This window comes from Poromitra crassiceps, assembly GCF_964638095.1.
Source record: "Poromitra crassiceps genome assembly, chromosome: 1".
Lineage (NCBI taxonomy): Eukaryota > Metazoa > Chordata > Actinopteri > Beryciformes > Melamphaidae > Poromitra > Poromitra crassiceps.
In genome coordinates this window covers 29,397,171-29,411,129 of record NC_139623.1, presented here as the reverse complement: position 1 = coordinate 29,411,129, position 13,959 = coordinate 29,397,171, and the positions used below count along the sequence as shown (strand labels likewise).

General features: G+C 43.5%; 1 protein-coding gene across 2 annotated transcripts in view; it reads left to right on the top strand.

The window, feature by feature from the left end:
- Window positions 1-13,959, top strand: part of LOC310773329 (glutamate receptor 3-like) — a gene marked incomplete at both ends in the record, with an annotated part of 166,662 nt that overhangs the window by 133,251 nt on the left and 19,452 nt on the right. For both annotated transcript variants that reach the window (XM_083633204.1, XM_083633203.1), the window contains one exon: window positions 1,057-1,255. In XM_083633204.1, the coding sequence (XP_083489330.1) occupies window positions 1,057-1,255 (199 nt within the window). The remainder of the gene's footprint in view (window positions 1-1,056; window positions 1,256-13,959) is intronic.

Here is a 13,959-nt window from a genome sequence, read left to right as displayed (position 1 = left end):
CAGTTTTGGACCAGGTTTGATCAGTATGTATAATATATATTTTACATTTGGGTTTATTGCCTGTGTGCGTGCGTGTGTGTGTGCGTGTGTGCGTGCGTGCGTGTGGTGGTGGGTGTTGGTGGGTGGGTTACGTTATAGAAGGATATAGTTACATAGTTATATAGTTAGTTATATAGGATACAGTTCTGATAGGCACGGTTCGCCACTGTGACAAAGTGACGACAAGGGTGCCTGACCGAACTGCAGTATATGACGAGTTGGGAGGGAGAATGTGTTGGGGCTTTAACTGCTGAATACTGGGCAGGGATTGTCTCCAAAGTTTGTGATGTCACGAATCTTGCTTGTTGAAAACCGCCTTTTCAGTGAGCACAGAGAAACTTTCCACTTTCAGCAGATGATTGTGGAAACAGCCTTCTAGTATAAACTCTGCACAGACGTCATTCTGCATAGTAAAGCTCAGACATCCAACTGTAGGAACAAGAAGAAAAATGGATTTTTGACTTTGGGGGGTCTTTAAATATGTTTTTAGAGAGCAACTACAGCTCAGTGATGACAGCTTCTTAAGTTATTAATCTCACCAAGACATCTTTGAGGAAAAATACACCTAAAGAACCTCTTTATACCCATATGTCCTAAAAACAACTAATACAAGAGCCTACCATGAGTTTTATAATGTGACTGGTTGAATGGACAAATGTGCTGAATTAAATTAACTAAAAACAAAAATAGATTTAATGTCAGTGTAGCCACTGAAGAATAAGAATACAACAAGTTTTTGGGAGACTGGCCCATTGGTCAAGTTAACCATTAAATGAAGTGTCAGCATGTCCATGTTCTCTTCAGTTAATGGGTAAATTACCAAACGGGCCAATCTCCCCAAAACTCGGTGTGTTCCTTTAAGTGAGTAAAGAAGTGTCCAGCTAGTATGTTTGCAGTCTGATGATCCAGTATACACAGACATCACAGTGAAGGTTGTGTGATCCATCCATCCATCCCCATGCAGATCTGAGCACCCTGCTCTCATGCGTCTTTGTCTGCCCTGTCACCTCCTCTCAGGTCTCTGTCTGGGCGTATTGTCGGGGGCGTCTGGTGGTTCTTCACCCTCATCATCATCTCCTCCTACACGGCCAACCTGGCTGCCTTCCTCACCGTGGAGAGGATGGTCTCTCCTATAGAAAGTGCAGAGGACCTGGCCAAGCAGACGGAGATCGCCTACGGGACGCTAGACTCAGGCTCCACTAAGGAGTTCTTTAGGGTGAGTGTGTGTCATGACCAGCTGTGTTTCTAATGCTCCTTTCATGGAGCTTTCTTGTGGGTTGCTTTACCTGACAGATTATTAAATATACGCCACTTTTTGGCGAGTTCATTTGCCATATCCCCCCACATAACCAAGGTACACCATGCCTTTACCATCACTGTCCGAGCAGTGAGCTACAGTCCTGAAGTTAGTAAGTATCACAATATAATGGATGCCAATGGTACACCCGTTCAAAATAACCAAAAACACTTATCTAATAGCGCCAAAATACATGTTGTGCTTCGGGTCTCACCACGAGATGAAATATTAATCCATAGTTACGTGAAACATCATTTAGTAAATCCCCACATCGAGTTACTTCCTTGTTTGCTTGTAAAGAGCGCTTCCGCTGTACACAGCACAGCGCATGTGCTGTATGTCATGCATGAATGCCGGGCGGGCATGTTTACAAAGTAATTCCGGCTATCTATTTACCTTAAAAAAAGATAATTTCTCTGCATTTGGATTAATATTTCATCGCGTGTTGAGTACCCGAAGCACAACATGTATTTTGGCGCTATTAGATAAGTGTTTTTGGTTATTTTGAATGGGTGTACCATTGTATGGCGATACTTACTAACTTCACAACTGTAGGTTACTGTATACTGCCCGGACAGTGACGGTAAAGGCATGGTGTTAGCCTGGGTAAACCCAGCCTTCAATGTGCCTGTAGCGTAAGCAAGGGCGTCGTTTTGGTGTCAAAGTTGGTAGGGTCGAGGACGGCATGAGGGGAGGGTGTTTCGGTGGCGCCCGCAAAGAAAAAAATTTTAGGTTTTTGTTTTACCTTTTTTAGGGGGTCATCCCTATGTTCCCCGGGTCCTATGTTCCCCGCTTTTCCCAAATAGGGTCCTATGTTCCCCGCTATGTTCCCTGGGAGAGGTTAGGTTTTGGGTTAGGGTCTGGGGGAGGTTAGGTTTAGGCGTGGGGGGTGGGAGAGGTTAGGTTTTGGGTTAGGGTCTGGGGGAGGTTAGGTTTAGGGTTAGTGAAAAACGGGGAATATAGAACCCGGGGAACATAGAACCCGGGGAACATAGACATGATCCCTTTTTTAGCCATATTTAGACGAATATCTCATTTTAAATCAACATTAGGATTATACTGTTGTGATGTCATTATTCAGTATCTTCTCCTTTTCTCAATAACTTTCATGTCACCACCTGCTCAGCTCTCCTGTCAGCATAATTGTAACTAACAAACACAAACTGGAGGTTTAGCCATCTAATCATGTTCTTTCACAAACAGCCGGTTTGGAAAGAAAAAATTGCCACTGAATCCCACACATCATACATCCTACATTTCTTCCTCCTAAGAGTTGCACGATCTTCAGTCAGATGTCAATTGCCACCATTTGACATCGCCAATACACTGTTGTCATCGCGCAAGCACATGAATTTTACGTTTAGTAGCCTATCTGATCTTTGATATGTGTCTTTTTATTGTATTTTGCTGTATTTTTGTGTATTATTATTTTTATTTTACAGGAATGTCGGGTTACATCTAGGGACTGGCATTGCAAACTAGCCCTGGGCTATACATGCTTTGGTACAACTCATCATAGGTTTATTGACATTTTATGTTGTGAACACTATGGGCCCTATTCTCCCACAAGCCTTCGGCGCTAAAACGGGCCTTAAACGAAAAAAAACGTGCCTTGCACCTGTTTTGGGACGATATCAATATGGCTTTACGCTGCCAAATGCGCTTTAGGCCGAATGGGCGTGGCGCAGTCCCAGAATGGGCCAAAGTGGGCGTGTCGGCGCTAAATACCGGCGTACTGCTATCTTCCGACCTGGCGTTAATTTAGCGCCTTGCGCCTTTGAAAAGCAGGCCTATTCAGTGGGCCAGTTGCGCGGAGCGCTCCCCTCTGGCTCTCTCCCTCCCCTCTGGCTCTCTCCTCTGTCACCCTTCTCTGTGTCACTCTCTCCCTCTCTCCTCACAGTCTGACAGGCACAATACCGACTGTCTCTGACTCCCTCGCTCAGAGTCCCATAGAAAAAATAAGCTGTAAATTCACTGCAATGTGAATGTCCCAACATGCATTGTGCTTGTCCATTTCGCTACTAAATAGCAACCAAATGAGCCGAAAACCTATATTAAGGGAGGATCTAAATAATGTGTAATGGTAAGACAACCTCCAATTGTAGAACATTTCAATATTGGACCAAATAAAACATCGAAATGAAAACACCACCCTATGTGAAACATATATGTCCTACTGGGGCTATAAATATCCCTTGTCGATTTAACGTGATTTAGATAAGTGACAGCGGAACGCGCTTCGGAAGCTTCTACTGTCATCTGCTATACTGTGATGTCTGCTCCAATAACTTGGCCCTACTCCACATTTAGTTTTACAATAAAAACACATTTATGCAATGACTTTACATAATGTAGGCTATATTTATGTGCATCATCCTTCCTGCAGCAGGCGAGAGAAAATTATATCTTTCTGGACAAACTTTCACCAATCTAATAGGCTATATTTTTCTAGCTGATGCGTTTAGAACATTATTTTCACTTCGATCTTGCTATAGTGTAGCGTTTTTACATGCTTGCAGTATTTAAACTGCAGTTATATTGGTTTGAGAAGCATCATAATATGGAATAATAGCCGATATATGGAGACAGACGGGATGAAGGGAGGTGGGGGGGGGGGATCAGAGGCTTGGGTTTCATCTGGTTTTGCTGGACCACTGGAATGGAGCTTAAAAGGCAAGCATGCGATTCGTTTATTGCACTTATCCAATGAACTGACGGTGCATAATTTTATGCTTAAAAGGCGTGGTTGTAATGGTTGAGGCTGCGTCTAGCGCCAAGACCAAGATATCAAGTGCGCTGGTCCACGCCCACTGATTTGCGCTGCGCCAGGCGCTCGGCCTAGAAACAGCGCCGATGCAACGATAGGGGCCTATATGTACGTGTACCTGTCCCTATTCAAATAAACAAATAAATGAAATGAAACATGGCTACTTAATATGGACGTTAACGTCCATATTATAGCCATGTGCTTCAGCTGCGCGCTGTACTTTGCTAAATTAGCATCGATGCTAGCGGGACTTACCTGCTTGCACTGCTGCACTGCTGCGTCACTGCTGCTTGCTGGTAATGTTAATCCCATGTCAGAAAAAGTCTCCAGATTTGTGCTAACAGGAGGGTCTGTCTGCTGCGCGTGATTTCTATAACCTGGAAAACTGTGTGTGGGTGGGCGTTTGTTTGGTCATCAGCCAAATGAGCCAATCAAACGGGAGTTTTGGGAAAAAAAACTGGACTGGCCCATTCAGTTGTGAAAAACAGGGGTAAATGTAACTTTGAACATATTGCAAACTAATTTCACTCAATAATGGTCGGGTCAATTCTATCCTTGCAAAATATGGGAAGACAATCTAAATGACCTATATAACTGCACTCCAAAGATAATGCAAATAAGGTTGCTTAAAAGTTGGTAGGGACAATTGGACACCCTGAAATGTTGGTAGGGTCAGGACCCCACCAACCCTACCCAAATCGACGCGCTTGAGCGTAAGGTCACGTGGAGGCTGGGTTTACTCAGGCTAGCATGGTGTACCTTGGTTATGTGGGGGGGATATGGCAAATGAGCTAAACTCCCGAAACAGTGGCATATCCCGTTAAACAAATGAATAATCAGCCAATTAATCTCTGCAATTGTTTAGTCCCGATACAGAACTTTCAATGTACTTTTACTCCCACTAAACTTGATTAATATAGTACATTTTATAACAGTGGCACATACAAAGTGCTTTACAAAAAATGCAACAAAATCAATAAAACACAGTAAGCAGGAAAGCAGTAAAAAAAATACTGATGTTATTTTAAAGCCTGTGTGTAAAAAGGTGTTTTGAGAAATAATTTAAAAGATGTAGCTTATTTTAAAGCATACAGGCCTTGATGCTAAAGGTCTGGGGCTGGTTAAGGTTTTCCTTAGAGTCAGCTTCACAAAACACCCTTAAATCTTGTGCTTACATTTTCCTTAAAATGAAAAAAAAAAGGAGAAGATTTAAAGGTGTTTTGTGCAACCGATTTTATTTGACACCTTAACTCAGACTCTAAGGAAAATCTTAACTTAAGGTGTTTTGTGCAACCAGCCCCTGGGCCTTATAAAGAATCTCAGAGTGGGAAATCAGTCCTAACTACCACAAAATTTCAGTAAATCAGTATTCTCAATGTTGGTCCTACTTTTAGGCATACAGTAGGAGCGAAAGCAGGTTAGCCTTCTAACGGGGGTTGTCTTGTAGATAACCCCTTTTGTCTACAAAATGAACTTGTGCCCTCTGCGCCAAAAAGTTTCTACTTTTTGGCAGCAGGATAAAATGCAGCAGTGATGATTTGGATGAATTGGACCCCTCACAGCCAACCATCTGTAGAACCATAAAGGAAACCTCTATCGACCGGCCTCCACTCGTATTCACATCCATTTTTCCCCCTCCATTCAAAAGTGCTGCCAAAGCATGGACCTAAATGATTAGGGGCCAGTCATATTCACACTCTATGGATCAGGACTTTTTCCTCATAAAAAGTAGATAGACCTAGAGTACAGCCTGAGCACAAGATACAGCACTGGATACAGCATTCTGTGATTTATAGGCTTCTACAGTAATGTAATAGATTTGGCATTTGAGACTTATTTCCCTGATGATTTCAGAATGTGCTTTAGCCCACATGGAGTAAAAAAAAAAAAGTCAGTAAAATGATAGATCTTAGAATGAGTTCTGAATCTTACATGCAGTTGGTGTAAATATGCTAAAACCCAGTAGGTGATTTTATAGGTTATTTATATGTGATTCACAAGTGAGTGACAGAGAGCGTGGTTTGGTGGTCGAGCAAGGTCGACAGTGAATGGAGGGTGTGAATGGCGCAAAACCAGGTGAATCACAGGGATTAAAATGTATTTTCTGATAGTTTTACAGCGGTAATGTTCTAAAAGCACAAATAAACACACCCACACCTCCAAACAGCTCGCACAACCCTCTCTTTGAAGGTCCCGCATTTCTTGGTTTCCTTGGTTTTGTTTGAATAATGCAGTCTGCTTGAGTCTTGTCTGCTGTGCTGTGCTGTGCTATGCTCCTCTGCGCGATGTTAATGACTGGGCGCTACACGCCCACAAACGTCCCAACCACAGCAAAACAATGAGAAAATATTAAAATACATAGAGGGCAGTATCTCTGCAGATAAATAGATAGAGGCCAGTATCTCTGCAGATAAATACATAGAGCACACTATCATCAACATCAACATAGGGCCCTATCTTCCCCCTGGCCTTAAAATAGCGTTTAAGGCGCAGCGCAAATTGTGGGCATGGTCAAGCGCAGTCCATATTTTCCCCTCGGCGCTAAACCCATCTGTTAACCACTTAACACGCCTTTTAAGCGTAGAATTATTCACAACATGCTCATTGGAGAACTGCAGTAAACAAATCACAATCTTCCCTTTTAGGCTCCAATTCCACGGAGTGATCCAGTCCGGTCAGAAAAGCCCGACCAAAGCGCTCTGAGCTCCCCCCCTCCCTCTTTCATCCCCGTCTGTCTCCATATATATTATTCCATATTATTATGCTCCTCAAACAAATCTCACTGCAGTTTAAATACAGCAAGCATGTAAATACACTACACTATAGCAAGATCAAAGTGAAAAGAATGTTCTAAACGCATCGGCTAGAAAGATATAGCCTATCCCTGGATGTCATGATGAGATTAGATTGGTGAAAGTTTGGGCAGAATGATATAGTTTTCTCCCTCTACCTTTTCTTCTCCCCCACTGCACAGGTAGGATGATGCATGATTTTTTCCATCAGTCTTTGTGCCTGCCTAGTGTCTACATAGGCTATAAATTAGTGGCCTTTTCCCCAAAATAGTGATGGTTCTGTCATTCTGTGGTGTAGCCTACATTTCAGATCTGATGCTTGCAGTGCGCTATAGGGGCCGAAATTGACACGCGAGAGAGAGGGAGAGAGGGAGTGAGAGAGAGAGAGGGGGGAGAGAGAGTGAGTGCATCCCCGGCGCCGGCACATTGAATCTGCATCTCTCCTGCATCCCCGCTGTGTAATTACGCACGCAGTACCCACCAATTTAGTCCATTATCTTCCCCTTGGCGCACATAAAGAAACATGCTTCCGTCACTGTCTGCTTGATGGCGAGAGAGACTTCAGCTGTATGCTACATGACAAAACCAGTCATCGATTTTTTTTTTCCCCCCCCTGAATTTTCAACAGTTAACTAACCCTATATCCCCGGCGCACTGAATAAGGCCTGGTTTTGAAAAGCGCTAAGCTCTAAATTAACGCCAGGGTGGAAGATAGCGTTAGGCCGGTATTTAAGGCCGAAACGCCCATTCTGGCCTTTTCTGGCACTGCGTCACGCCTCTTCGGCGTAAAGCGCATTTCGGGGCCTAAAAACATGATGCTATGAGTCAGGCGCAAAGCGTGTTTTTTGGCGTTTAAATACAGATAAATACACAGAGGGCAGTATCTCTGCAGATAAATACATAGAGGGCAGTATCTCTGCAGATAAATACATAGAGGGCAGTATCTCTGCAGATAAATACACAGAGGGCAGTATCTCTGCAGATAAATACATAGAGGGCAGTATCTCTGCAGATAAATACATAGAGGGCAGTATCTCTGCAGATAAATACATAGAGGGCAGTATCTCTGCAGATAAATACACAGAGGGCAGTATCTCTGCAGATAAATACATAGAGGGCAGTATCTCTGCAGATAAATACATAGAGAGCAGTATATCTGCAGATAAATACACAGAGGGCAGTATCTCTGCAGATAAATACACAGAGGGCAGTATCTCTGCAGATAAATACATAGAGGGCAGTATCTCTGCAGATAAATACACAGAGGGCAGTATCTCTGCAGATAAATACACAGAGGGCAGTATCTCTGCAGATAAATACACAGAGGGCAGTATCTCTGCAGATAAATACATAGAGGGCAGTATATCTGCAGATAAATACATAGAGGGCAGTATCTCTGCAGATAAATACATAGAGGGCAGTATCTCTGCAGATAAATACATAGAGGGCAGTATCTCTGCAGATAAATACATAGAGGGCAGTATCTCTGCAGATAAATACATAGAGGGCAGTATCTCTGCAGATAAACGCACTGTCACACAATTTAGTGGGTCGTAAGTAATAATGAGAGGGATTACTTTTGTGTGTGTGTGTGTGTGTGTGTGTGTGTGTGTGTATATGTCTGCCTTTAACAGTGAATGCAAATTATATTTTTTGCAAAGGACATGACCGAGTGGAAGCATGTGTAGTGACAACCGAGAGCAGAGTCTGTGAGCCGGCCCAAACCATGAGCTGGAGTCTAAAAGCATTGAAACGGAGCAATCACCATCATCAGCGAGGAGGAGGACGTTTGAGACACTCAGTCTGGGGATTGGTCTAAAACATAGTCTCGCTAGCCAGCCTCTCTTCCCTTCCCTCAGAGAGTCTGGCGCTGCAGGTTTCCATTATGGGATTGCGAAAAAAATGCTCTGTTTGGGTAAACCAATCATCCTCGTCTTGGGCGGTGCTTAGCGTTAGTGCCATTGGAAAATAGTTTTGGGGTGGAACTTGTGCCGAGCAGGCCTTCTTTATTGCACAATCCAAATTTTCTTCAAAACTTGCCATTTTCAGCGTGTAGCAATGAGTTAGCATGTAGGTTTCTGCCGTTAGCTTTCTACGCTAGCTAGTTAGCGTCGTTGTTTTCACATTCAGCGGCCGGGAGCATTACAGCGACACACATGGGAGCTGATTGACATGGTCGGAGCCAATGACAGAGCGTGTGACAGAGCTTGCAAGCGGGGGAGCGGATATCCTGCTGCCACCGAAACAGCCGCTCGAATGGGAGAGCAGCTTTAGAGCAGGGGCGGGCTGATCCCTGTTGCCTGTTTCCACGACGCCAGACTCTCTGAGGGAAGGGAAGAGAGGCTGGCTAGCGAGACTATCTAAAACATGACTTACAATTCTGAAAAAATGTGGTCATTCAGTGGGGGGGGGGGGGGGGGGGGGACTCCAGTTGAGAGGAAACCATTTTGTACTTTAAAATTAATTTCATGAAATGCTGAGAGCATGAAAATCCAACGTAATTTTCTTCTAGAGGTTGGACTGTCACATGTGTAAAACAAACGAGACTGGGCCGCACTTAGAGGCCAATTGGAACTAGAAATGATTGATTAAAACAATTGGACCAACTGTTCAGATCTGTTTGGGGAATTTAGTTGGAATAACATCTAGGGCAGGACAAGGATTTATTAGGCGATATAGTTTAATCTAACGAGAAATAAATTGAAAACAGCTCAGCGCAGAAACTTCACCAACGGAAGTCGATGAGGCACGTTGAGGGCAAGTGGGTGCACCAAAATGGTAAATTACACCAGTTGATCATAAACTAACTGCTGTGAACGCATTGAACATCGCAGGTCGGTGATATACAGTATATAACCACTTTTCCTGTAAAGCTCAAGTGCGTGACAAGATAGGGTGGAAAGGAAGAGAGCAGATCATCACACCCTTAAAAGGTTGTAAAGCAGAGCCACAGCGTTAGAAGCACAGGGCACAGACATCGGCCATCTGAATCATCCAGACACACCTGTCTGTCTAATAGTCTGTCTAATAACCCAGAAAACATTTGAAAAACAGATGATTTGAGTGGGTTCACGGTAAATCATCATCATGAAGATGCAGCCCCATAACCACCGCTTCCAGTCTGTGGATGTGCTAATTGATTATGTGCTTTGCCAGGCTGTGATTTGTCAGATGTGATCCTGAGGAGATCACTGACAGGCGTGTAGTGACTTCATACCGAGTGACAACTTTTCCTCCCTGCCTTCCTCAAAACTGGAACTGAGCAGACATTCTGAGTGACGATTATTTAAACCTAGAGATAGGGAAGGGGTTGGGGGTGGGGGACGAACCTAATGATTAATAGAAACTGGAGTAGAGGTAAAAGCACTCGCCTACCACTGCGGAGACTAGATTAGATTAGATTATATTAGATTAGCCTTTATTGTCTCCCTTAGGAGAAATTTGTCTTGGGCATTCCAGAGAACAACAGTAGGAGGCGTCATAACACATCGACTCATACACATACATACACGCACGCACACAGTCCAATCAAACTACATTTACGATTCAATGCCACTATCCTTATACATCAAAAAAAGAAACATAGACCAAGATTATGTGATATTGCACCAGCCCTTTACAAAGAAACATTACCCATCCCCCCCAAATAGTTTGAAATGAAAAAGTTAATATTGCACCGCTGCCCTAGAGAATATGATAAACTGGAGTGTTGTGCACCATACAGATGCTCTACAATGCATCACCTCTTACTGTTGAGTACGGTAGTTTGATTGACAATGGGACAAAATAAAATGTATACGTGTTCAGTTTACAGTTTGGTAACCTGTACCTTCTGCCTGACGGCAACAGCTCATACTCTGTGTGGAGGATGTGATTTGGGTTGCAGGTGATTTTAAGGCCCTGCTTCATTGCTGTCTCCTTGAAGATCTCTTGCAGAGAAGATGGTGTCTGCATACCAATAATTTCGCTGTCAGGTGACATATATATGAGACTACACTGTTGAGTCGACGGGGATATTATACGTCAATAACGTCATCACTTCAAAGGACGAACACGGAAATTATATATGTTATATATAAAGGTTAAATATAAGCTGTATATTTAATTTTACATGTTTGTAGGCAAATGGATATAAGCTATGAGGACATGGTAGGGTCAATGCTCACTTTTATTCTTCCTGGCTCTCAAAGGATTTACTCACAAACACTCAACACATATACTGTATACACACACACACACACACACACACACACACACACACACACACACACACACACACACACACACACACACACACACACACACACACACACACACACACACACACACACACACACACACACACACACACACACACACACACACACACACACACACACACACACACACACAGGCTCCGCTCTCCTGCCGCTTTGCTGCCAAAGCCTTGGAATGAGATTTAGACACTTTGAATTGTTGCCATTTTTCTATTAATTTAGAAAACATATTTCTGTCTTTATCATAATGTGATATACAGAGTGTAGCTATCACATTTGGCTCAGGACGTGCATGGTATATTTACAGTCAAGGAAAAATCCCCAAATCATCAATTTATGACGTTCATTGCATTCCAGCAGTTATTTTGCGATGAAGCCTACGCATTTTCCCTCAAACTGACTCATCTAATTCTACTTCAGTGATTTCCTACTTTTTAGGATTACCCACTTTTCCCAGAATGCTTTTCGAACCATCCCACCACCCCCCCCCCCCTCCCGCGCCAGAGTAACTTTGTCCATTATTTCAGTAATTTGTTTCTTCAGTGGAGAGAAAGTGAGCATGTGCTGTGCTCAAAAAGACGCCGTCACACAGAACGTTTGATTTCACACACTACTGACGACAGATCATAACCACAGATCCGCAAAGATGCAAGCTGTGGCTAAATTTTATACATACAACAAAATGCATCCGGAAATGTATGGTACATCTCCAGTAGCTGTTTTGTTTTATGATGATTTGTTACAGTTACAGTTACAGTTCTGAATCAGCCCTTCTCATATTGAGTCACTTGTTTGTTAATTTGTTTCCAAGGAAGATCAACTTAAATGAGATTGCAAATGATTTCTCGTTTAGCGGCCTGCCTTTTCTGTTTGGGGATGACAGCATGATAGACACAAGCAAAGGTCCATGGATCACTCACAACCCTCCAGTGTGACAGATGATCTGACAGCTGGAGGTAGTAGAGTTTCTTTGTGACAGATGATCTGACAGCTGGAGGTAGTAGAGTTTCTTTGTGAGCAGTTGACTAATGGGGGAGCAGTTGCCATGAGCGTCAAAGATGACTTCCATGGGTTTACATTGGAGTTTAGTCGGAAAGCCCAAGTCGTTTCATGGGTCGCTCAAGGGTACCGTGTTAGTAACAAGCGACGCACAAGGGACGGGACAAAGCGTCAATATGCTACGCGCTCGGAGTGAGAATGGGTTGTAAATGCGAGCCCTAGAAGTAAAAAGCTTGTGCTAAGCTAATCCAGAACTACACACAGTGTCGCATAGGCTTCCCCGTCACGTCAGCACTCAACCTAGACTGTTGTTGATGTGTGCGCTGCTGTGCGCTGATTACCCCTGGCTGAACGGGCTGAACAGTTAGGGAAAGAGAATTTCCGTGTTCGTCCTTTGAAGTGATGACGTTATTGACGTATAATATCCCCGTCGACTCAACAGTGTAGTCTCATTTAGCCGTTTGCTAGCTAGCCGCCCTTTTAACGGCACGTAAAAGCTTCAAAACTCATAAAAGTCGTCCTCATGTGTGAAGATGATATTACTAAACACTGGTTCGCGTTTGATTAAGCTTGCGTTGCCCAGAGACCTTATTAGAAGCATCGCGCCAAAAACCCATTCAAAAATCCCAAAGGCGAAAACAGTGAAGAACCAGGAGTGGCAGCATCGATGATTTCCAGACTCGTTCCTGCGGCTCTCTATGGCTCTAGTCTAGGTGTGTTTTTGTTTCTCACCTTAGCTTGTTGGAGTGGATCTCTCCCCTCTCCCTCTCGCTATTGCGGTCTGGTTGTTTGTTTGATTCAGCGAATCAAACAAACAACCCATTTAGACTATTTAAGCGTTGGAAACAACCCATTTCCAACACTTAAATAGTCTACTCGCATCATATTAAGTGCATGCTGCTGTGCTGCTCGCGTTGACATGTTCGTATCTCTCTTCCCCGTGACGGGCGGCGTGCATTTTACATGATAGTTTAGGCTAATGGATCGGATCGGATTCTACCTCTTTTCCCCCTCAGATATCCGATACAGTGATTTTGACTGGATCGGCTCTGCTACCGATACTGAGTATCGGATCGGACCATCCCTACTTTAAACATGACACAACATTCCATTTTCTAGAGTGGCATTCCACCAAAATCATCAAAAATAAATACTTTCCCTTTTGTTTTATGAAAATAATAATTCACTATGATGTACTATGGAGATGAAAATAACCAAATTACTCAAAATCTCAAAATACCTGCAAAATTAGATTTGCAGGTATCTCATTGCCAACAATTGCAACAATGTGTAGCAGCAACATGTGAAGGGTTCAGAATGCCATGTTGATCAATTGACTTTCCCCGGCCGTAACTGTTGCACTCAGAAGATTCTTCCTAGAACATTATGGAACATAACAAGTATGTAAAATGGTGCCAGTGCAGAGATGCATTTCAACACCTAGTCACCATGGCTGCTGCCACTGACCGCCAGCCACTCACAAGCATGTTTTTTTCATTTGGTAATTAGGGCAATCACCTAATAAAAAAATCTGGCTCCATTAGGTCACCCACACGGGTGCTCTATACACTTCCTGAAAGTTTCAGCCCGATCGCACGTAAAATGGCATAGCTGTGGCCTGATCAAATTCTGCTCACTCACTCACTCTCACACACACACACACTCTCACACACACACACACACACACACACACACACACACACACACACACACACACACACACACGGACACACACACACACACACACACACGGACACACACACACGGACACACACACACGGACACACACACACACACACACACACACAC